A 26,457-nucleotide genomic window follows, 5' to 3' on the forward strand; every position below is an offset into this window, starting at 1 on the left:
GGGGGGGCAGCATTCTGACCAGGTTACCTTCTCTCTCTCACGCACACACACACACACACACACACACACACACACACACACACACACACACACACACACACACACACACACACACACACACACACACACACACACACATGCATTCCTCTCCAACAGTGTCAACAGAACTGAACTCTCCCCTCCCACTCTAAGTTAGACCTTGAACATGCCTGGCTGTGTGTGCTTTAGGAGGCGGCGTGTGTGTGCGCGAACTGGAAGTGTGTGTGTGTCGTGGAGAGAGTTGAGGAGAGCTGCTGCTGCTGGCATGAGGTGCTCATGGTAAGGGGGGAAAACGCATTCCATGGCTGCCTTACACACACACTACTTGTCCCCGTCCCTCTCTCTCTCTGAGAAGCTTTGGGGTTAGTTACTGCAGTACTGCCGAGCTGAGCTTCAGAACTGAAGGGGAGGGATGGTTCTCCCTCTCTCTCTCTGAACCTCGTCAGTCTGAGTAGAACACTGATAGTATCGGACACAGCGGGGACAACTCTCCCACCACATTAACTGCGCAGCAGCGTGTGTGTTCGTGTGTGTAGCGCTAAAGGGAGAGCTCTAAGTGTGTGCCAGGAAAAAGGAGGAGTGTGTAAAAGGAGAAGCAGCACCATTCTGGCTGTGTTTTCTCTCAGTGTACAGAGGGGCTGGATGTCTGGGTAAGTCATGGCCGGAGCAGCAGTACTTTGTATGATGGAGTTTGTGTGTGAAGGGGAGGTAGATAACATGTAAAGATAACTTTGCCTTGACTCTGGGGCATGTTTCAGCCTGGGTATTTGAATAGTATGTTTGAACTGAAACAAGTTGGTCAGTATGTTATTACTAACTGAAACACGTTGGTCAGTATGTTATTACTAACTGAAACACGTTGGTCAGTATGTTATTACTAACTGAAACACGTTGGTCAGTATGTTATTACTAACTGAAACAAGTTGGTCAGTATGTTATTACTAACTGAAACAAGTTGGTCAGTATGTTATTACCAACTGAAACACGTTGGTCAGTATGTTATTACTAACTGAAACACGTTGGTCAGTATGTTATTACTAACAAACACGTTGGTCAGTATGTTATTACTAACTGAAACACGTTGGTCAGTATGTTATTACTAACTGAAACAAGTTGGTCAGTATGTTATTACCAACTGAAACACGTTGGTCAGTATGTTATTACTAATTTGACGTTTCCATAATTACTCATGTTCCAGTACATTTGACATTTTAGTCATTTAGCAGACACTTCTATCCAGTGCCTTGCTCAAGGGCACATCGACAGATGTTTATTAGCATAAGACTGACTATCAATTGCTTTTAGCAGACTGACTGAGCATCAGTTGTTTTAACAGACTGACTGAGCATTAGTTGTTTTTAATCAGCCTGCCTAGGGGCATGGATTCCATCAGGATGTTTGGTGAATTGTATAAAGTTGCAGTCCGGTCCATATATTAGCTATGAGCTCTGTACTGTAGTGATCTGCTCTGTAGGTATCTGGTTTGGCAGCTATCCAGCAGCTCTCTCTGACGTTATTAAGAGACTAGACTGATTGTGTGTGTGTGTGGCCGGGACACGCGTCACTGTTACACAGCACAAGGCCATATACACCGGGTCAACACACTTGTTAATGATGTCGCCAGGGGATAACAGTGTGACGTGCACACACACCCTTTAACAGTCAGATAGTGTCGCATTCACACACACACTCCAAATACTGTCTACCTCTAAAACAGTGTTAGATTTCACACACACACACACACACACACACACACACACACACACACACACACACACACACACAGCCTGTAGTTGCATTTGTTTCTTTCCGAGCCCACAGATACAGCGGTGTTTGTATTCTGTTAGGGCACCATTCTCCTGACACGTCTCGTCCTTGGTCTGTGTGACTAAGCACGCTGCTCATTCCTATGGCAACCATTTTTGTTCTGACAGCGTTCTCAGCTAGACCAAGGTGCTGTCCTGGGAATCTAAAGACACAGGTTTATGACGTATCTGACTGCTACATTCCTTGGTGCCGTCTGACTTCCTGATTAGACAGAGCCTGTTGATGCCATATAGATAGAATCTAAGTATCTAATCGTTTTATTGTTACCACAGTCCTAGGGCAGGCAAGATCTATAGCTGTGAGACGCATTAACGATGAATTGACATGATTACCGGCATGTCAGTAATTAACAAGCTCAGGGTGAGTTTTAGTTCAGACAGGCAGTGGAGCTGCAGAGGGGGGTGTTGAAATGCAGGGCTTCAAGGTTACGGTCTGATATCAGTAGTCATGGTGTGGTGTCATACAGCAGAAAGCAAAGGCCTGACCAAGATTTTTTTCCCATGAGGATAAGGTGTGCATTTCAGATAGATCTGCTCTACTGTGCTCTTCTCGGCAAGTAATCAACACGTTGGGTAATTCTGTTCCGTTTCTGATTTGTTTAAATTATGGGAAAGTACAGGTGTTGTGACCAAGCATATGTAACGATTTCTAAGACTGTTGTGAAGTCGGGTAACATTGACGTAAATCAGCCTACAGGAAAGATAAGTGCTGACAACTATTTATTGTCCCCATGTGCCTTTTACTAGGAACGTTGATGCCTCCTATGGAAAGTCTAAGCTGAAAAATATGAATGGCTTATCCATTAAATGGTTTAAATAGGAGAAAGGACCATGCGTTGTAATTAAAATATATGTATATTTTTTAACCTTCATTTAACTAGTCAAGTCAGTTAAGAACAAATTCTTATTTTCAATGACGACCTAGGAACAGTGGGTTAACTGCCTTGTTCAGCGGCAGAAAGACAGATTTGTACCCTGTCAGCTGGGGGATTCGAACTTGCAACCTTTCGGTTACTAGTCCAACGCTCTAACCACTAGGCTACCCTGCCGTCCCAGGGTAATTAAAATATGAATGAATACCCCAATACAAAGGAGCTTAGCAGTCTTAGTAGCTTCCAACAGGACGTACTGTATTACGCTGTGGCTGGAACTGACCAGTGTGACAGGGATTATAGTCCAGGGAATAGCCACTCACAGGGAGGTGACCCAACCTGCTGCTGATCCTACAGTAAGTCTGCACCATTCCTCCGGCTGATGCTGTTTCCACCAGACGCAATAGAGGAGAGGGAGGAAGAGAAGCGGGGGAATGGGAAGGAGAGAGTGGGTGAGGGGGAAAGAGTGGGTGAATAGAGATAGTTGTAACACTTTATGGTCCGGCCCCCAGCATGGAAAGAGCATTCCCAACCTCCATTTCTGGAACTGCTGTACCCCGAAGCCCTGACTGACTGACTGACTGCGCTCACTGACGGTTAGTGCAAGTGGGGACGCTGTGGAACAAGCTTTAGGGCTGGTACTTATCTCCAGTCAGATTAGTGACGGTGAAAACAAGGTGTCTTTAGCCTTGCTGGTAAAGAGGAAACCTAGACTAATCTTCCTGGAATGAGAGGCAGGTTTTCTGTTGAGTCTGTGGAGAGGGATAACGAGAGAGAGAGGAAGGTTCATAATAGAAGTTTTGATATTTTTCTGTATTGTTTTACTAATGATTTACTTTCACCTCTTTTATTTTGTTTTTCATTCCATGATCTTCAAAGGACGTTATGCAATAGTTAAGCTTAGATGCTGAAGTAACTGCCAAAGTTTGAGTCTCGGCTCCAACTGGAAGTGATGTTGTCGTTTGGTCTGATTGCGTATTGTCCAGGAGCCTTGGGAGGTAGGCTGTATCATATGATTTGGACCTATGCTGTGTAACGTTAGCCTGTGTTATAGTATATTATTGATCTGTAACTTTAGCCTGTGTTATAGTCTATTATTGATGGAGGTCAATTGACCAGTCGTTGGTATAGCCATTGATTAAATCTGTGTGTGGAGCATCAAGATCGTCAAGTGTGCTGGAGTTGGTTTTCAATGTACTCCGTTATTGCCATTTGACCAATAGTCAAATTAAACTAATCATGTTAAAGGTTACTTCCTGGTTAGTGAACTCTTGCTCCACTGTAATACCAGTTGTGGATAAAGTGTCAAATTTACATGATTACACTGCAGCAGCCAGGCAGGAAGACCGTGTGTGGCCCACAGTCTCATCTCTCTCTGGGTATCTTAGTTCCTTGTTGTTCCGGATGAGTGGTCATCCACCAGCAACTCTGCTGTGTTCCGGAACAGGGCGAGATGGAGAGAGAGACTTGCACTTCCCCCACTACCAACATGATCTGGTGGTTAGTTTCTAAAACCCTCACTCTCAATCCCTTACCAAACATCATCACTGTCCATCTAGGCTACGTGTGTGTGTGTGTGTGTGTGTGTGTGTGTGTGTGTACACGGCAACTCAGATAGTGTCTGTTTTTGATACCCAATCTCCTATTGACACTTAAAGATGACCTTTTAGCTTGATGTTGATGCTACCTCTGCTAAGTCTGCCATGTTGATGCTACCTCTGCTAAGTATGTCATGTTGATGCTACCTCTGCTAAGTCTGTCATGTTGATGCTACCTCTGCTAAGTCTGTCATGTTGATGCTAAGTCTGCCATGTTGATGCTACCTCTGCTAAGTCTGTCATGTTGATGCTAAGTCTGCCATGTTGATGCTACCTCTGCTAAGTCTGTCATGTTGATGCTAAGTCTGTCATGTTGATGCTACCTCTGCTAAGTCTGCCGTGTTGATGCTACCTCTGCTAAGTCTGCCGTGTTGATGCTAAGTCTGCCGTGTTGATGCTACCTCTGCTAAGTCTGCCGTGTTGATGCTACCTCTGCTAAGTCTGCCGTGTTGATGCTACCTCTGCTAAGTCTGCCGTGTTGATGCTACCTCTGCTAAGTCTGCCGTGTTGATGCTACCTCTGCTAAGTCTGCCGTGTTGATGCTACCTCTGCTAAGTCTGCCGTGTTGATGCTACCTCTGCTAAGTCTGCCGTGTTGATGCTACCTCTGCTAAGTCTGCCGTGTTGATGCTACCTCTGCTAAGTCTGCCGTGTTGATGCTACCTCTGCTAAGTCTGCCATGTTGTCTCAATCTAAAGTTGGCTTGCGTACCTTTCTAGTTCTTCCCTCGTTAGGTTATGAGTTCTAGGCTAATAGTTCAGTGGTGCCTTTTTAAACCTCTGAATCTCTCAACTTCCCCTCCACCTCTCCATCCCCTCCCGCTCTTTATAGTACTCGACAGGCGTGCACTAAAGTGTGCCAGGGTCTCTCTCCCCCCTCCAACAATCGCCAGGCGTGTACATTTACCCATAACCCCCTGGGGGACTAAGAGCGTAATGTGAACGGACACCAACTCTTAGATGTTGGGAGCGCAGCTCTGACTGAAGCCCAGAATGTCAGTCGGAGTCCCACATGGCACACTATTCCCTAAGTGCACTACTTTTGACCGGGGCTCATAGGGTTACCCATAGGACTCTGGTCAAAAGTAGTGCACTAAATAGGGAATATGGTACTGTTTGGGACTTGGACTACGTTCAAGAGCCTTTTGACCAAACGTGCCACTCGCTGTTTCCTTAATTCTAATGATCATATATAGGCCAGTGTGTAGAGATGGGAGGATGTCATTGGAGTGTGGGTGTCGCTCTTACTAAATGGAGTTGATCCAGTGATATGTAAGGATCTATTTGATTGTACATTGTAGAGGGCTGTAGTCTCTAAGCGGGCCACTCTACTTGAACTAGGTGGGTCTTTCACACTATGGTGCCAACTCTAACCGTGCACTTTGAGTGTGGTTGGGATGGTAGTTAAGTAAGTATGCTCAAATTCATACTCCCCAGGGGCCTCATGTATAAATGTTCTGTGTGCACAAAATATGCCCCAAAACATGTGTACATCAAGTAGGCATTTATAAAAACTGAACTTGACGTGAGATTGTGCTTTTCCTCCCGCAAACTTTAGACCCTGTGTACGCACAGTTTGTAGTTAAAGTTTTGTATTGCAAATATACAAAAGTAACCTAGTAGCCTTGTGCATGAATATATGATGACTTATTCATAACAAAAAACAAGTAGCTAAATATAATAATGATGCAATTAATGGCTGTTAGTGAGATGAAAGAGAATCAAGTTATTTTCTTTGCATTACAAAATAATTTGAAATCTGTTCATTGCAGAATAAATTCCTCATCTTTTCTGACTGATGGTTTCAATACTCGCGAAATAGCCTATAGGCCAACAACAAGTTAGGATAGGCTACCATTCGTCTCTTTTAATTGGACTCACTTTACAGTTGTAAATAGAAAAGCTACCGGTATGTTTTTAAGTATTTTGCTCAATGCAAGCCAATCGGAAGTGCTAGAACAGTCGGTTCACCTTCCCATTGACGTTTGTAGACTACGTCTGAATAGCCTACTGGGACGTAAAATTCATCGAGTAGAGTACAAACACAATACATGTGATAACCATTACAGAATAAATTCCTCACCTTTTCTGACCATGATGAGTGTTGATAAAACGTTTACTGGAGACAGGAGATCAAGTAGAGACATAGGACGAGGTGGATATTTGTATAATAAGGCCGTTTATTCACATGTAAAAATATCTTAGTAAATCGTGCAGCACGGCCCCTTCTGTCTGACTCGTATGGAATCGTCGGAAAAGGGAGCGCTCTAAACATTTCGTACAGATTATATAGGCAACAAGCAAAGTAGGTTGATCTTGTAGTCTGGCCTTCCGATTGGTCGATCTGGGTCGTGGGTAGTCCTGTCCGGGCCTGATGTCGACGTTCCATTGGCTCTTCACACAGTTCTTTGTCTTAGTCTCATCCTTGAGCAGAATGCATGTGCGTTTGTTTTCACAGGGCCCTATTCATGGGGGAGGGGAGTGTGTGTGTGGGTCTATGGTTATTTATAAGGGTACAAAGTAGTGGGGGTATAGTGGGGATAGGTGCATGTTGTGCCAAGTATAGCTTGTGTTGAGAAGTGGTTAAAACAAGTTACCAGTATCCATTACAATTTCTTACATGAGTCCCGAAGTAGCCGTACAACAAATTACCATGCCCGTCTCTAATTTTAATTGGGCCTATTAGATATTATAATTTAACATTTTTGCTCCATGCATTCGAAAGGGAGCGCGGTTTATAACATACAGGTGAACGGACAGTTAATATTTTGCATTGAAGTGTGTAGACTACCACTGTAAGTATGCCTACTGTAGTTTAAAAAAAGTCAGTAAACAAATATTTCAGAATTTGTGGGCAGTGCAGCATATTTAGGTTTGGAGAAAGTAAATGCAAAACATTTATTGATTTCAAACGATCTGTTTACAGGTAAAAAATAATGAGCTTTTTTTTCTGTTTTTGAAACGGTCAGATGGCCTACAGCGAATGTCTTGGCCTAATTCCAATACTTCCGAAATATACAGCTAAAAGGGTGTTATTGTCACCATACAAGGTGAATGATGGGCATTATTCAGGCAGAGTTTAAATGCTTTTAACGTTTGTACAGTTTTACGACAGGTCTGTTCTATAACGGGAAACATGCGTAAATATTTCGTTTTTTTATTGCATTTTTGTATATATTTTTTTTTACAATTGTCTTAAACCACCACCGCATTTCAAAACTGTCAAACAAGTCAGTTGGATGTTTGGCTGGCTAGCTAATTAGCAGCTGGCTAGCTGGATGTTTTGAGTTCAAGGTTGAGCGGAGAAGCCTGAAGCAAGAGCCAAGAGAGGACACCTGAGATGACAAAGGATGAGTGCAGATGCTCGGGAGTGTCCTACAAGGTTACTTTGGGCAATTGTCGACGTACGTTGAGCATAGCTACCCGGCTACAGAGACCAGTCATCATTGCTCCGGGTCCAGACCTGTCTGACCCTGTCCCTGACCAAGGCTCCTGAGTCTTTTACCTGGCTGTGACTGACTGATGCTCCCTCCATCCACACAGACATGTATCACACCATGTCACATGATTCATTTGTTTATTTAATTATTGTTTATTTATTTAGATCGATTGCACATCAGCTCTTAGCTGACAATGTGGTACACCTTGACGATAAACTAAACCTTAATGTAGTATTCATGAAGCCTTCAAAACACTCTTGTCATAGGAAACACACAATTCTCTTGACATTAAACCTCAGCTCTAACAACCCTTTAACACTAACACCCCCCCCCCCCCCCCCCCACCACCAGCATGGCAGAGCTGTACAATGCTACAGTGGTACCTCCCTCCCTCTCAGGTGACCTGTTCTGTATTGAGGTAAATACCAAAGGGCAGTGGCTCTATATTGGACTCTGTCTCAGGTGTACCAGCTCACCTGTCAGCTAGCGTTCCCACAACTGCAGAGGGCTAATGCATGTTTGATAAGGCCAGTGTGATACACACACACACACACACACAGGTCTGCAGTCGCCCGCCCAGCCCTAACTCATGCATTAGCAATGAGACAGGGTCACACTCCATGGCACGGGGAAGAGTCACCACAACATCAGTAACACAACTCAGAACAGCAGAGGGAAGAGTCCCCACAACACCAGTAACACAACTCAGAACAGCAGAGGGACGAGTCACCACAACATCAGTAACACAACTCAGAACAGCAGAGGGAAGAGTCCCCACAGCACCAGTAACACAACTCAGAACAGCAGAGGGAAGAGTCCCCACAACACCAGTAACACAACTCAGAACAGCAGAGGGAAGAGTCACCACAACACCAGTAACACAACTCAGAACAGCAGAGGGAAGAGTCACCACAACATCAGTAACACAACTCAGAACAGCAGAGGGAAGAGTCCCCACAACACCAGTAACACAACTCAGAACAGCAGAGGGAAGAGTCACCACAACATCAGTAACACAACTCAGAACAGCAGAGGGAAGAGTCCCCACAGCACCAGTAACACAACTCAGAACAGCAGAGGGAAGAGTCCCCACAACACCAGTAACACAACTCAGAACAGCAGAGGGAAGAGTCCCCACAGCACCAGTAACACAACTCAGACAGCAGAGGTAAGAGTCCCCCAACAAACACCAGTAACACAACTCAGAACACACTCAGACGGGAAGAGTCCACCACAACATCAGTAACACAACTCAGAACAGCAGAGGGAAGAGTCCCCACACACCAGTAACACAACTCAGAACAGCAGAGGGGAAGAGTCCCACAGCACTCAGTAACACAACTCAGAACAGCAGAGGGAAGAGTCCCCACAGCACCAGTAACACAACTCAGAACAGCAGAGGGAAGAGTCCCCACAACACCAGTAACACAACTCAGAACAGCAGAGGGAAGAGTCCCCACAACACCAGTAACACAACTCAGAACAGCAGAGGGAAGAGTCCCCACAACACCAGTAACACAACTCAGAACAGCAGAGGGAAGAGTCCCCACCACCAGTAACACAACTCAGAACAGCAGAGGGAAGAGTCCCCACAACACCAGTAACACAACTCAGAACAGCAGAGGGAAGAGTCACCACAACACCGGTAACAACTCAGAACAGCAGAGTGACGAGGATACATGGTTATACATGGTCACTGGCTGGATAACAATGCAGTGACTGCAGTCTTCACTTACTGCTATCTGCGTCCCACACATCAGATTAACCGTGATGGCATTTAGAATAACCTATTAGCCTGCTGAATGAAGTGGTTAATGCCATCACTGTGCATTTGAATGGCTTCCTGAATCTTATTTATTCAACCTATATTCATCCAGGCAAGTCAGTTAAAGATGCACTATGCAGAAATCGCTCCGCCATTTCCTGGTTGCTAAAATTCAAAAATGTGCCTAATTTCAATTTATGTGACAAAAAAATTGTGTGTTGTAAAGTCTTTGTACCATCTAAACCGCTGTGAAATATATTTTCTATAACCAAAAATATTGTATTTTCAGCTGTTTTGAAGCTGGTGTCCAGAAGTAAAAGACTAAATTTAAATCCGGGAAGCATAGAAATAGTGCACATAGAACACGTCTACCGCTTCTTAGACTGATGCGATTGACCGATCTATAAATTGCATTTCTATGTGAATTTGGTCAGGTCGCCCAAAAAGTTACATATTGCAGATTTAAGAACTAATTATCACATACCATGACAACCTGACAAGTATTGGGTTGGTTGATGATTTTTGAGTGTGCAGTAGGTTGTTGTTGGAGTGAATAGGGGTAGAGTTTTATCGAGAACATGCTTGGTAAGGCAGTACTATCGGTTACTCTCACTGTTGTCTAGGTGTAGTAGTGAGCTCATAGTCTCTATAGGCTTCCTATTGTCACTGGGCCATTCATTGGTGAAGCACTGTCCTGGATATGAAAATAAAACTGATCCTTTTTATAGCCTGTCTCTTTCTCACTCTGACCCAGATTCACACACACACACACACACACACACACACACACTGACAGGCAGGAGGGAGTCTTTTAGCCTGTATACCACAAGCTATCTGTCTTAGTTTTTGGATATGGAGCTGCAGATTGTTCCTCGTTTAGACCAAGCTCTCGCATCGTGTTCCCAGAGGACTGCTAGGTAAATGGAGGTTCCTCTCTCTCTCTCCGGATCTTTCCCTCTCAGGAACCCGCTGCATATCTGTTGTTTACTTGGGAAAAGCAAAGTGACTCCATCTGGTGTTTCAGTATCTCAGCAAGCGAACACTTTCCCCTTCATCGTTATCATGTGCACAAGATCTGGGGTGTGTTCATTCAACAACAAAAACAAGTGTTTCTTATTGGACAAGTTCAGGCCGTCCTGCCATGTTTTAGTCCGTTTTCTGATGATTGGTGCCTAATGAATGCCACCCTGACCTTTTCTGTTTCTCCACTTAATTCAGTTTAGTCTGCATTCACCCTCGTACTGTAGAGTTGTGGGCCTCTGGCACGTCCCAAGCGACACTATAGCAGTTTTCCCCAACTCCAGTCCTCCAGTACCCTAAACAGCACACGTTTTTGTTGTAGTCCTCCAGACAAACTCACAAGTTGAATCAGATGTGGTTGTCCTGGGCTACAGCAGAAATGAGGACTGGAGTTGGGAAACATTTCCTTACACCACTACCTTTGACCAGAGCCCTATGGGGCCTGCTTAAAAAGTAGTGCATTAAAAGGGGAATAGGGTGTCATTGGGACGCACTCTACTGTACGTCTATGGCCTTTCTAACACTGCCTTCAACAGAGCTATTGTTTGTAGCTTTTATGAAAGGCCATTTCTATAACAGTGTGGTGAGGCTCTTTGTATTGCTCACACCTCCCTGTCAATACTACACAGACCAACTTTCCACCATCTTTCCCCTTGGTTATGAGTATTAAAGCCAGTTTTATTAATTACGGACAATATTTCATCCTAAAATGGTTGACCTCATTGGTTTAAATGGCAACAGATTCTTAACGCCATATTAATGACTTTTAGTGGAAACTATGACGGCTTTCTGCATATTGTAATGCCACCTACTGTATGAACGGCAGGGTATCAGTTGTTTGAAAGTCCTTCCAAGAGAAAAGGTTTTTGAATTTGGGATTCAAGCATTACATGAGTTTCCACATCATAACTAATTATGTTGGTACACTGTGCTTTTGTTGAAATGTTTTGTGTTGTGGTGCATTTTTTTGTGGTGTAATATCCATTTTAATCACTTCCTATGTTTGACCAACAGAGAGCAGCAGAGTTCTCTGTCGCGCTCTCTATCTGTTTGTCTCTGTCTGTCTCGCTGTCTTTCTGTCTCTGTTTATGATACTGTTATGTTCATATCGTAGACACTGTCAAATAAAGTATTTTTGACATTGGAGATAATAAATTGCTAACTGTGATGTGATATTGATGCCTGTGTTTCCTTGTCGTTGTGTTTTCCAGAGGTTTTCAGAGGAGGAGCTCTGAAGAGTATGGACTCCACTCCAGTGACTGAACTAAAGGGTCAGTTGAAGGGGCCTTAGAATGGGATCACTTCTCACTTCCTCACTTGTCCAAAAGTGCACTTCAATATCTACCTCTCAGTGACTCTGTGACTCCTAGGCCTATAGGGACTGCTGACTTCTTATCACTGGTGTTGATCTGAGTCAGCTTTAATCAATGAAACACCTTGCTCAGTAGACGTCTGCCCACATAGGTAAACATGGAGTTCTCCGTGGTTTGACCTTGCTTTGAGGTCTTTAGCAGTTAGCGACATCAGCTTTCCCCACGCACTCCCGAAGACCAGAGATGAGTGTGTCTCAGCCCGGGGAACGTGTCCCCGTCGGGGGCATGAATGGCTCCGCAATGAGGCTCCCCCTCCTCCGCACCGGTGACCAAAATGGCAATGCTTTCCCTGTCTCCTCTTCCTCCTCCTCTTCCTCCCCAGACTCCCTGCAGAGTCTGAGCAGCCTGGACGTCGACATGGAATGCGTGATGTCGACCCAAATCAAAATGGCCGCTGTCTCACCCGCTGCGGAACTGCCTCAGACAGAGGTCTCGGAATCCAACGACAACTCGGTGTCCGTCTATGTGGACGCTAATGAGGACTCCTGGAATGACAACCTGACCCTCGCCATGAGCATTGCTGGGATACGAGAGCATAGCAACGGTAGCCAAGTCGATCTCCATGACAACGTTAGCAGTGTGGCGAGCAACAGCGGTGGGAGAAGGGACTCTTCTCCGGACTCGGCGGCCACGGAGATCCCCGGTGACGATGATGATGTTGATGATGAGGAAGGGTCGTTCTTGTCGGTGAGCTCGGACATGGTGATGAGGAGAATCAGCCTGAGCGACTCGGAGCGGCTCCCCAGCAGCGGGGTGTCCATCCTGGAGGACTCGGACACGGCCTTCCCCTCCACAACGGCTCCCATCCAGGCTTCACTCTCCGCCCCATTGCCTGACCTCTGTAAGGGCCTCGAGGGGAGGAAGAGTCCTCATGCTGGAACCGTCACCATGGAACTCCAGAACCTCCAGACCGGAGCTAGCAGCTCACCAGGTCTGCCCGATAGAGAGGCGCTTCAGGTGGGGGTGGATCTGCCCAAGGAGGCCTGCACTCTGGATGTTCTCCCCATGGTGGAGGCAGCGGACACCGAGCCTGGTGTGGCACTAGAGGTTCTTCTCAGTGAGACTATAGTGTCTCCAGATTCTGAAGGCTTCACTGTAATCTCCCAGACCTCTACCTCAGTACAAGTCTCCAAGGGTGTGAATTTGGCAGTGTCCCCCTTCACCGTTCCCCAGTCTCCAAACAAAGGGTCCAAAGGTGCGAACCCCGCCTTCCGCAAGACCAAGGAACACCCGTGTGCAACTCGGGTCAAACTGAACGCCGCCATCGCCAAGACGGCAGTCACCACGACATCCAAACCTGGCAGGACCGACATCAAGAGGTTCCCCAAACCCGACCTGAAGAACGTCAAGTCTAAGGTCATGTCCAGGCCTGCCTCTACAACCAGAACAGCCAATCAGACACAGGGAAAAACTGCTCCGGCCAATGAAAAGAAAGCGCCAGACGGAGTCAAAAGACAAAGGTTGTCTTTGGGTCAAACCAAAGTAGCTTCGCTGAAGCCGAGCCCCAAACCCAGCCCCAATCAAAACGCAGAGCCCAGAGTCTCTAACCAATCCGAGAAGAGGAGGATGGGCACTTTAGCCAATGGCATTCGCTCCACCTCCAGCAGCTCTCTGGGTTCAGAGTTGGCTGTGGATGGGCACCAGAGGACCCTAACCCCAAATGGAGAAGAGGGTACTACAGGAGGGTGTACTACAGAGGACACTGCAGGGGGTGAGACAGCTGTAGAACAAAGGAGAAGCAACGGCACAGTAAGTAGCACACACTGTGTGTGGGGGGGGGGGGGGGGGGGGGGGGTTGTTCTATTACGCCCCTGTTTGAATAGTTTGAGAATCTTTCCTTCGTTCCTCCCTCTCTTCCTTGTAATAATCACTGATCTGCATGTCACATGATATAAGACCACACACCAGACTGGCCTCACCCAATTCAACTTGGCCAGATCAGTGATTTCCTCCAAGAAGTTAGGAAAGATGTATTTTTAGTACCCACAACAGTCAGTTAGTGAACTAAGATTTCCAGTCACCAGGAACATACTGTACTTTATCAGGATGATATGACGCATGTATAGAACAAGCCCAAGGCTGGTTTAATCTCTAAACGGTGGGAGCAGTGGTTTTAGGTGAGGGAGTGGCAGTGGTTTGTTGTTGGTATTTTGCCTTTAAAACCATTGACAGGTTTAAACTCTTCCTGTGTTTGTGAGTGGCGTGATTGAGTAGTTCCTCAGGCAAGTCTGGCTGCGAGCATGTCATCACATGATTTAGCTATGTTGTTATTCAGGCTAAAGTAATCCATGGCTAAAGGAGGGCTTTGGGTTTAAATGTCAACTATATCATTCACTGCAGTATACTGCTGAACATTGAACACAGACCAGTTTTGGGGTTCTGTTGAATGACAACATGAAATGCAGCGACCCAAACATCTTTTGGAATGTCTTGACATCTGCGGGTGTGTGTGACACGTCGGTTGTTGAATGTTCCGCCACATTCTGTTCTCAGTTTGAAACAGTCCTCCCGACCAGATTTCTTCTCAGACACTTCTCATATGAAGGCAAAAGCCATTTGTCAAACTGTTCTGAACAGCGTCAGAATAGTCTGAACATTTATAGTAGTCAAGTCTTTTCTTTGAAAACTCGCCTGCAAACTCACTCCATATGTGCCCTGTGTTTACAGAAGACGAAAGAGGGGGAGGAAAGAGGGGGAGGAAATAAAGAGGGAGGGAATAAAGAGGGAGAGAGAAACTGGTCCCAGCAGTGAATCCCAGAGGGAATGTAATACAATAGCAACTTTTTTACCTCAGAGTTCCAGCCTACTCCTATTTCCTCTCTCTCTCTCCTCCCCCTCCTTCTCACTCCTCCTGCCTGTGTGCGTCTACTTCCACATTTCTGCCTACGACTCTGGAATGGCCAACACCATGGTCTCGGTGCGCAGCTCCGAGCTGGGCCCCATGGGCTGGGACGCGGTAACTAAACGACAGCTCTTTCTGCAGAAGGTCTCCTCCAAGCTGGGGCCCTCATCGGTCAGACAGCTGCCCCAGGTCAAGGGCAGGGGGGCCGGGGGAGCGAGCAACACCGGGGGACCCTCCCTGTCTCCCACCTCTCCAGCTCCAGTAGGAGGGAGTTTTGGCTCCAGGCTGCCCCCTCCCGCTCCTCCTTCGACGGGGAAGGACGGCCAGACCACTGGGAGTGTGTCTCCACCGAGAGGACGACCAAGTCAGCCAGCTGGTGACTACACACACACACACACACACACACACACGTCTTTCTGTGTGTCAGCAACTTGATAAAGTGTATAAATGACAAAGTGTAGAAAACAGACGTTGCTGTGTGTGTAGAGACTTGAAACTGTGTGTGTGAGCGCGTGTGAGTGAGGTGTGTGTGAGTGAGGTGTAGTGGAATGTGAAAGGCATTCTCAGCTCTGCAGTGTCAGCCTGCTCATTTCCTGCTGCTGCTGCAGAGATGAGGGCACTTAAACATACTCTGGTTTGGGTGAACAAGACACACACTGGTACGCATCACACACACACACGCTCCATACGCGCGCGCACACACACACACGAGCACATGAACACACACACACACACACACACACACACACACACACACACACACACGAACAAGACAATCAGACAGAAACAAACACATGGAGCAACAGAGAGGTTGTGTGTGTTTAACCAGAAGTCCCCACAAGAATAGTAAACAAACAAAAACAACCCACAAGGTCAAATGCTATTTCTATGGGGTTTAGGGTTTAAGGTTAGAATTAGTGTTAGGGTTAGAATTAGAGGTTGACTGATTAATCGGTCCCGATTTCAAGTTTCCATAACAATCGGTAATCAGCATTTTTGGATGCCGATTATGGCCGATTACATTGCTCTCCATGAGGAGACTGTGTGGCAGGCTGACCACCTGTTACGCGAGTGCAGCAAGGAGCCAAGGTAAGTTGCTAGCTAGCATTAAACTTATCTTATAAAAAACAATCAATCTTAACATAATCACTAGTTAACTACACATGGTTGATGATATTACTAGTTTAACTAGCTTGTTCTGTGTTGCAAATAATCAATGTGGTGCCTGATAATTTATCATCGAATCACAGCCTACTTCGCCAAATGGGTGATGATTTAACAAACACGTTTGCGAAAAAAGCACTGTCGTTGCACCAATGTACCTAACCATAAACATCAATGCCTTTCTTAAAATCAATACACAGAAGTATATTTTTTCAAACCTGCATATTTAGTTTAAAGAAATTCATGTTAGTAGGCAATATTAACTTGGGAAATTGTCACATCTCTTGCGTTCTGTGCAAGCAGAGTCAGGGTATATGCAGCAGTTTGGGCCGCCTGGCTCGTTACGAACTGTGTGAAGACCATTTCTTCCTAACAAAGACCGTAATTAATTTGCCAGAATTGTACATAATTATGACATAACATTGAAGGTTGTGCAATGTAACAGCAATATTTAGACTTATGGATGCCACCCGTTCGATAAAATACGTAACAGTTCCGTATTTCACTAAAATAATAAACGTTTTGTTTTCGAAATGATAGTTTCTGGATTTGACCATATTAATGACCAAAGGCTCGTATTTCTGTGTGTTTATTATATCATAATTAAGTCTATGATTTGATAGAGCAGTCTGACTGAGCGGTGGTAGGCAGAAGCAGGCTCGTAAGCGTTCATTCAAACAGCACTTTCCTGCGTTTGCCAGCAGCTCTTCGCAATGCTTGAAGCACAGTGCTGTTTATGACTTCAAGCCTATCAACTCCCGAGATTAGGCTGGCAATACTATAGTGCCTATAAGAACATCCAATAGTCAAAGGTATATGAAATACATATGGTATAGAGAGAAATAGTCCTATAATTGCTATAATAACTACAACCTAAAACTTCTTACCTGGGAATATTGAAGACTCATGTTAAAAGGAACCACCAGCTTTCATATGTTCTGAGCAAGGAACTTAAAAGTTTTTTACATGGCACATATTGCACTTTTACTTTCTTCTCCAACACTGTTTTGCATTATTTAAACCAAATTGAACATGTTTCATAATTTATTTGAGACTTATGTATTATATAAAGTTAAAATAAAAGTGTTCATTCAGTATTGTTGAATGAGTAATTGTCATTATTACAAATATATATAAATCGGCCGATTTTAATCGGTATCTGCTTTATTTGGTCCTCCAATAATCAGTATCGGTATCGGCGTTGAAAAATCATAATCGGTCGACCTCCAGTTAGAATTAAGTTTAGGGTTAGGAGCTATGGTTAGTTTTAGGGTTAGAAGCTAGTGTTAGCTTTAGGGTTAAGGTACGGGTTAGGGGTTAAAGAAAATAGGATTTTGAATGGGACTGAATTGTATGTCCTCACAAGGTTAGCTGTACAAGGTAGTGTGTGTGTCGATCTCCAGACTGTGTGTTTCTGCTTGGATCTGTCTCAGTTCTGCGCAGAGTTACATAAGATAACTCGCTCTCTATTTTCATCTCACTCTCTCTCTCATCATGTTCCCTCACCACATGTAACCTACTGCATCTTTTAAAAGCCATTTAAAATGGGAGACACTGACTGTGTGCTGTGCGTGTGACCATGCGTGTCTGCGGTCTAATTTTACTCTAACTTCCCTCTGTGTGTCCTCAGAGGAAGTTGAAAAGCAAATGCAACCCTCTCTCTCTCTCGCTCTCTCTCTTTTTGGGTCTTTTTCTCCTTCTTCCTTCTTTCGGGTCCTCTCTTCCTTCTGCCAGAGGGGTTGGATCTAATGTTTGATTCTCTCGGTCCCCATACACACAAGGCTTTTCTTGTGTGAGGAAATTGAGACTACTGTTAGTGTGACGTGGGTCATTGGGAGTAAGTCCCAAATGCCACCCTATTCCCTATATATTGCACTTCACTGCAAAAGCCATATGAGCCCTGGTAAAAAGTAGTCCACAACATAGGGAATAGGGTGTCTTTTGGGACGTAGTCTTAGTTACGCGAGACATCAACATGTTCTCTTCCATCTAGTATTCAGACGTAGAAAATGTACGCCTTTCCTACGCACTTCTCAGTGTTTGGTATTCAGACATACCTTATTCAGTCACGTAACGCACTCTGCATTTTCATTCAATGGGGTTTTCAGTACATTTATCTTAAGCCATCCCTTTAAATACGGTGTACCTTTGATTTAGAATTCTGTTGACCGACTCACTAGAATATATGGAGAGAACAGGTTCAGAATATTAGGGATCAATGAAAGAAAGCCATCTAAATTGAATGCATTTTCATTTCTGTTTTACATTTACATTTTAGTCATTCAGCAGACGCTCTTATCCAGAGTGACTTACAGGAGCAATTAGGGTTAAGTGCCTTGCTCAAGGGCACAGGGCACATCGGCATATTTTTCACGTAGTCGGGACATGGATTCGAACCAGCGACCTTTCGGCTAATGGCCCAACGCTCTTAATCCACCCAGTTTTAGCACCAATTGGCAGATTTAAAAATAGTCTGATTTTGTCAATTATGTAGGTTAAGAAAGTATTTGAGTCATAAAACCGGTTTGGAGAGCCTTTAATGAAATATACTATGGTTTGATTCATCCTGAAAATTGCCACCTTCAGTTTGTCAACCCATGGTAATGTTGCAAGATTAGTGTCCATAGAATTATAACAGGGAGAAAAATGTACAATAGTAGGCTATACCCTCACCTATTACCTGCACTAACCATCAGGTTCTAACTGTTACGGCTTGGTCTGCACTCTGCTCCATAACAATTTAGTTAGCCTACATGTAAAAACAAATTACATCAACTGATACTAATGATCCTCAGCAACCATACGGACGTGACGGCGTTTACAGAGGAAGAAAATGAATGTAAACGAAACAATGGAATGATAATATAGGCTATACCACCTGAAGGGAACTAACAGTAAATTGGCGGTTGAATATGTGTGGTTATTAGGTCTACTGACGGTTGATACTGATAGTGGCTAATATGTAACATGATAGAAATAGGAAACAGAGAAAGTCGGGGTAGCCTATAATTAAGACATTCGAGAGTAACCATCCCTGAAAGTTAAAATGCGGTACAATTAAAATTCGGAATAATGCCAAAGCATTTCATAAACTTTACTGTGGGAAAGTTGATTTGTTGATAATGCTTCAGGTTACTGCCAAATGACTGGTTTAACGTTTGTCTCCCGCGACTATAATGTAAAATGGATCTAAAACAAGTCATTTATATTTACAATCCCCTGATCCAAACGGAGGACTCATTTACCTAGCTCTTATCGATCGCTCTTATCAAGTTGTAAATGACATGGAGAATGGTGTTATTTCTGTCTGAAAAAATAAAGTATTTTTCCACTTGGAACGGGTAGGTAGACATTCATGGTTTCCTTGCAGGTAAAGATGGTCAAATTATGAGGGAATTAAGTCAAGGTCAGAATACAGCATATCTGTAGACACACCTCCACCACACCTTCATTAATACGGTGTATCTGTAGACACACCTCCTCCACACCTTCATTAATACGGTGTATCTGTAGACACACCTCCTCCACACCTTCATTAATACGGTGTATCTGTAGACACACCTCCTCCACACCTTCATTAATACGGTGTATCTGTAGACATACCTCCTCCACACCTTCATTAATACGGTGTATCTGTAGACACACCTCCACACCTTCATTAATACGGTGTATCTGTAGACACACCTCCTCCACACCTTCATTAATACGGTGTATCTGTAGACACACCACCTCCACACCTTCATTAATACGGTGTATCTGTAGACACACCTCCTCCACACCTTCATTAATACGGTGTATCTGTAGACACACCTCCACCACACCTTCATTAATACGGTGTGTCTGTAGACACACCTCCTCCACACCTTCATTAATACGGTGTATCTGTAGACACACCTCCTCCACACCTTCATTAATACGGTGTATCTGTAGAAACACCTCCACCACACCTTCATTAATACGGTGTATCTGTAGACACACCTCCTCCACACCTTTATTAATACGGTGTATCTGTAGACACACCTCCTCCACACCTTCATTAATACGGTGTATCTGTAGACACACCTCCTCCACACCTTCATTAATATGGTGTATCTGTAGACACACCTTCATTAATTCAAGCTCCACCCCAATGAATAGCAGGTGAATAGAATGCTATTCTCATGCTTAAGGTCAATATATGCATGGAGAGAAAAGTGCATAAAAAAAGGAATTGCGTTCCATTTACACACGCTTAACCCGGGTCGGAATTCCCCCACAATAGCCTGTCTGTAGTTTAACTATTTGTTTCCATAACCACTAGGCTGCAGTGTGTGATTTGGGACAGTTGGGATTCTGGGGTGGATTGGATTTGAGGGTGTGTGTGGAAGAATGAATCTATCAGAAAACCAGATCTGCGTCTTGTCAGAAAAGGTCAAATTCTGAGCGGACAACAGTTTGCTTGTTTCTGAAAAACGGTGCCAAATTTGACCCCGAACTCTGGCCATGTTGAAAAGGCGTCTTTGAGAAGCACATTCAGAAACCTTCTCCACCCAAATAAGAGTTCAAAGGCTGTCTGTTACTCAATCACCATCATTTGTTTCAAATCCAATGAAATGTTATTGGTCACATATACGTGTTAAGCAGATGTTATTGCGGGCGGAGCGAAATGCTTGTGTTTCTAGCTCCGACAGTGCAGTAATATCTAACAAGTAATATCTAACAATTTCGCAACAATACACAAATCTTAGTGAAGGAATGGAATTAAGAATATATCAATATTTGGACGAGCAATGTCAGAGCTGCATAGACTAACATACAGTAGAATAGTATAGAATACAGTGTATATACATATGAGATGAGTAATACAAAATATGTAAACATTATTAAAGTGACTAGTGTTCCATTTATGGCCAGTGATTTCAAGTCTGTGTATGTAGGCAGCAGCCTCTAATGTCCTAGTGATGGCTATTTAACAGTCTGGTGGCCTTGAGATAGAAGCTGTTTTTCAGTCTCTCAGTCCCAGCTTTGATGCACCTGTACTGTCCTCGCCTTCTGAATGATAACGGGGTGAACAGGCAGTGGCTTGGGTGGTTGTTGTCCTTCATATGGCATCAGGTGCTGTAGGTGTCCTGGAGGGCAGGTAGTGAGCCCCCGGGGGTGCATTGGGCAGACCGCACCACCCCCTGGAGTGCCCTGTGATTGCGGGCGGTGCAGTTCAAATCAAACTTTTTGTCACATGCGCCGAATACAAGTGTAGACCTTACCGTGAAATGCTTACTTACAAGCCCTTAACCAACAGTGCAGTTCAAGAGGAGTTAAGAAAATATTTACCAAATAAACTAAAGTTAAATTAAAAAAAATAGGTAAAATGTAAAAATTAAATAAAACAATAACAACAATAACGACTCTATATACAGGGGGTACCGGTACCGAGTCAGTGTGCGGGGGTACAGGTTAGAGGTCATTTGTACATGTAGGTAGGGGTGAAGTGACTGCTGCTACTCGCTGTTTATTATCTATGCATAGTGTACAAAACAAATGGGGGGGTCAATGTAATAGTTTGGTGGCCATTTGATTAATTGTTCAGCAGTCTTATGGCTTGGGGGTAGAAGCTGTTAAGGAGCCTTTTGGTCCTAGACTTGGCGCTCCGGTACCGCTTGTCGTTCGGTAGCAAAGAAAACAGTCTATGACTTGGGTGACTGGGAGTCTCTAACAATTTTATGGGCTTTCCTCTGACACCGCCTATTATATAGGTTCTGGATTGCAGGAAGCTTGGCCCCAGTGATGTACTGGGCCGTTCGCACTAGCCTCTGTAGCGCCTTACGTTCAGATGCTGAGCAGTTGCCATACCAGGCGGTGACGCAACTGGTCAGGATACTCTCGATGGTGCAACTGTAGAACTTTTTGAGGATCTGGGGACCCATGCCAAATCTTTTCAGTCTCCTGAGGGGAAAAGGTTTTGTCATGCCCTCTTCACAGCTGTCTTGGTGTGTTTGGACCATGATAGTTTGTTGGTGATGTGGACACCAAGGAACTTGGAACTCTCGACTCGCTCAACTTCAGCCCCGTCGATGTTAATGGGGGCCTGTTCAGCCCGCCTTTTCCTGTAGTCCACGATCAGCTCCTTTTGTCTTGCTCACATTGAGGGAGAGGTTGTTGTCCTGGCACCACACTGCCAGTTGGTTTGGTGTAAAAAACGTTGCCGTACCAGGCGGTGATATACAGCCTGACAGGATGCTCTCAATTCTGCATCTGTAAAGGTTTGAGAGGGTTTTAGGTGCCAAGCCAAAAAAAGTTAAGCCTCCTGAGGTTGAAGAGGCGATGTTGCCTTATCTTCACCACATTGTCTGTGTGGGTGGACCATTTCAGTTTGTCAGTGATGAGTACGCCCAGGAACTTGAATCTTTCCACCTTCTCCACTGCGGTCCAGTCGGTGTGGATACGGGGTTGTTCCCTCTGCTGTTTCCTGAAGTTCACGATCATCTCCTTTGTTTTGTTAACGTTGAGTGAGAGGTTATTTTCCTGGCATCACACTCCCAGAGCCCTCACCGGTCTCGTCGTTGTTGGCAATCAAGCCTGTTGTGTCATCTCCAAACTTGATGATTGCGTTGGAGGCATGCTTGGCCTAATGTCTTATGTGGTTACTGAGGCAACATGCTTGTGTTCAAAGACATGCTTGTGCTTGTGTTCATTCTTACCTTGTTGTAAACACTCACCGCAAGGTGAACACACACACAACTCCTAATGTTGCCTAGGTAACATAAACATGTATATGTGTATCTTCCTAAGACATTCAGGCAACCAACACACAGCTATAAGTTCTCAATTATACAAAACATTATGCTCTTTCCATGACATAGACTGACCAGGTGAATCCAGGTGAAAGCCATGATCCCTTATTGATGTCACTTGTTAAAACCACTTCAATCAGTGTAGATGAAGAAGGATTTTTAAGCCTTGAAACATGGATTGTGTATGTGTGCCATTCAGAGGGTGAATGGGCAAGACAATATAAGTGTCTTTGAACGGGGTATAGTAGTAGGTGCCAGGCGCACTGTTTTGTGTCAAGAACTGCAGCGCTGCTGGGTTTTTCACTCTCAACAGTTTCCTGTGTGTATCAAGAATGGTCCACCACCCAAAGGACATCCAGCCAACTTGACACAACTGTGGAAAGCATTGGAGTCAACATGGGCCAGCATCTCTGTGGAACGCTTTCAACACCTTGTACTGTAGAGGACGAATCGAGGCTGTTCTGAGGGCAAAGGGGAGGGGTGCAACTCAATATTAGGAAGGCGTTCCTACAGTATGTATTCGCTGTCAAAGGGCTATTTTGGTGGTACTGCAGTAACTAAAATTGTACACAGGAGGTCTATTCAGTCGTGTTACTGTACTATCCAACAGCTTGAGCTAGACGTTTCCTGTACACACAGATCCAGGACCAGCTTGCCCTGCTCCAGTCCTAACCCTGACCATCATGAGGGAAAACGTCAAACTGACCGTACAGCAGATCATTGTTATCCTACTAGTAATCTCTACACAGCAGTGCTCTTCCTCTCTTTCCTGTCTCTGATGAGCAAAGCCGATGGTGGCGAAACCCACAGGTCCACTCAGGGCGTTGTCCTGGATACACATGTACACATCCTTGAGTTTTGACACACACAAACAACATCTCTGCTTTTGTCTCTCTCACACAGTCTCTGTCTCTCTCTCTCTCTCTCTCTCACACACACACACACACACACACACACACACACACACACACAGGGCAGTGGTGTGAAAAGGGAAGAGCCATAGGTCCTTGGGGAGGTGTTCCTACTGATAGGGAAGCATGTTTTGATTAAGTACTGGAAAAAATAAAAAGGAAAGGAGGGAGGAGGATGTGTTGTCAGTTCCCACCAAGCCCTCCCCTAAGCTGGAGAACAGCCCAGGGGTTACCAGACCTGGGTCAAATTCAACTACAGTATTAGGCTCCGTGGGTCATTGACAGACATTGTACCAGACATTGGTCAAATGAATATGTCAAAAAGTATTAGCGTTGTGCGTGTGATTCATCTTGTGTGGACGCTAAATCCAAACGCAGCTCAAGTATCTGGAATAGCCTATATGATCCAGGGTCCTGTTCAATATCAGCTAGTAGAAACTATTTCAAACAGAGTGAAACAGGAAAGTACTTCATTAACTTGTACCATAACACTAAGAATTTAGTTTCCAGGTAAATTGTTTTTTAAAACCTTTATTTAACTAGGCACGTGTTGCCAAATGTGTTGTTACGTTGTGGCCCACTGAACATGGCCCAGGTCTGCTCTGAAGTGTAAGACTAGCCATGTATCCAGATGGGTCATATCATGTTATTATACAGTGCTGTTAGCGTCACTGCAGTTTATTACGTTAAGGAGACGCGGCCCAGTGCTCTGTTACAGTATTCAGCAACACTACAGGGGCCAGCCAATAGGAACATAAGCCCTCTCTCTGTGAAAGACCAACCCTGTTCTATTTCAGAACCTTTGACTGGAGGTCACAAACCTCATTCACCTCACACTGGAGACACATCTCTGCACCCTAACCTGTGTGTGTGTGTGAGAGAGAGAGCTTGTCTAAAACCTGCTGATATGTCTGTATATATCCATCAATGTCACGCTACTGTATGTCCACTTACTTTGTACTGATATGGGCACTTCTCTATACGTCTCTCTGTATGTACGCAGTGCCAGAGGGGGTTTTCTCTCTCACTCCCTCCCTCTCTCCTATTCATCCTTCCTCTGCTAGCTCAGCTGTGTCACTAGATAAATAAATATGTATCTTCTAGTAGGGCATGTTTATATATATACACACACACACACACACACACACACACACATCCTGACTAGTGGTTTATGTGTTCTGCAGATGCTGAGAGAGCCTTAATCTTAAAGGCAAAACTGATCCTAAATCAGCATTCTTATAAATACTGCCCCTGATCTTTGTATTGATATGATACTGATATCTTATGTTAGAATTGTCTGTGTACTGACATGTTGATATTATGGACATTGATTCATACACTGATACAGACGTGAATACTTCTCCCAATACCTGAAACTGATGAACCCTGTTGGTCCTTTCCTACATTTCCCAGGTATCCCCAAGCCGCGTGTCACAGACAGACCCTCTGGATTGCCTGGGCCTACTGTGGTGACCTCTAACCCAAAGCCATCCGTCAACCAGGGGTTAGGTGCTGCTCGGCCTTCGGCTGCTGCCGCCGCCGCGTCCAAACTGCCCGTGAAGAACCTACCCACAAGCCTTAGCTCCTCTTCTCTGGGCAGCGCCGCCAGCGAAAGTAATGGATCTACAGCAGCCCCCAGCAAACGTGAGACTGAGTGTGTGTGAGACTGTGTGTGCGTATTGAGTTATTCTTCCTACATTGCGGCAACACAGAAGGCCTTCACACAAACACACAGCACACTCAGTGTGCAAGCAGTGGTTTTCATTGGTGTGGTCTTCCTGTTGCTGGTGATTCACATCCTCCTCTTGCCACTAGCTCTCTCAGACACACACACACACACACACACTCTCTTTTGACCTCCTGTTACAATTCCATGAGTCTCCCCTGCCATTTGACTCTGAAGAGAATGTCCATGTGAATCTGGCCCCTCATTGCAGTGGCATTCCTGCTTTCTCCATCAAGGTCAGAGTTCACATCTGCCCAGGCTCTCTGTGTGTGAGTGTGATCAGAGAGGCGGACAGGGTACTCTCCTGACCCACATATCCCGGGGCTTTGTCTGGACGGCATCATAAACCTCTGGATTACATCTGATCCTCCATCTACTGTAGCTGCTGGAGAGGTGGATGAGGAGGGTGGTTGTGTGTTGAGGAAGATGGAGGTGTGAGTGGAGGAGGGTGAGGACTGACTCTTACTCACACACATGTATTTAACTCATTTCACTGAGTAAATATTAGTTTCCAGAAAGTCTACATGCTTATTGTACAGCCCTGCTGTAGTCTGCTGTCAGGACTGCACTGATGTAATGTCCCTAGAGGTGTTATTCAGCTCCACCACGGTGTTGGCTTGCTACACTGAACCAGTCAATACTGGATCATGTATAGTTGCTTTCAATACTGGATCATGTATAGTTGCTTTCAATACTGGATCATGTATAGTTGCTTTCAATACTGGATCATGTATAGTTGCTTTCAATACTGGATCATGTATAGTTGCTTTATCTCAGTTTATCAGGAAATCTATATTGAAATGAACACACAACACGTTGAACGTGTAGAGTAGAGTTTGAGAGTGAGGTTTCTATTACTATCTAATAGTTTCATGTGATAGCCCAGTATTCTATTGGTTTAATGTGATACGTCTGAATAATACTATCAACAGCATCACATGACCTCCCTGTGTGACTTGGTCTAAATGGGGATAGGTGGTCAATGGTTGTCTTTGTTCACTACAGTACAGCCACCACTCTGTTGAAGAGGAGGGTGGGGAGGAGGGGAAAGGGGGGATGACAGAGAGAGATGAAGACATGGATGAGACCTGCTGTAGGAATTCCTTTGAAACC

At 44.8% G+C, this 26,457-nt stretch overlaps 1 protein-coding gene across 2 annotated transcripts in view; it reads left to right on the forward strand.

Annotated features, from left to right (window-relative positions):
* The first annotated feature begins 261 nt into the window (after nucleotides 1–261).
* Nucleotides 262–26,457, forward strand: part of LOC120034700 (microtubule-associated tumor suppressor 1 homolog) — a 71,948-nt gene continuing 45,752 nt past the window's right edge. Inside the window, exons 1-4 of one of the 2 annotated variants that reach the window (XM_038981307.1) lie at nucleotides 262–318; nucleotides 11,770–13,680; nucleotides 14,915–15,149; nucleotides 25,032–25,262. In XM_038981307.1, the coding sequence (XP_038837235.1) occupies nucleotides 12,115–13,680; nucleotides 14,915–15,149; nucleotides 25,032–25,262 (2,032 nt within the window). In that variant the 5' untranslated portion in view covers nucleotides 262–318; nucleotides 11,770–12,114. The other variant, XM_038981306.1, reaches the window with a different exon arrangement.

Source organism: Salvelinus namaycush, chromosome 42 (genome assembly GCF_016432855.1).
Source record: "Salvelinus namaycush isolate Seneca chromosome 42, SaNama_1.0, whole genome shotgun sequence".
NCBI classification, from domain to species: Eukaryota; Metazoa; Chordata; class Actinopteri; order Salmoniformes; family Salmonidae; genus Salvelinus; species Salvelinus namaycush.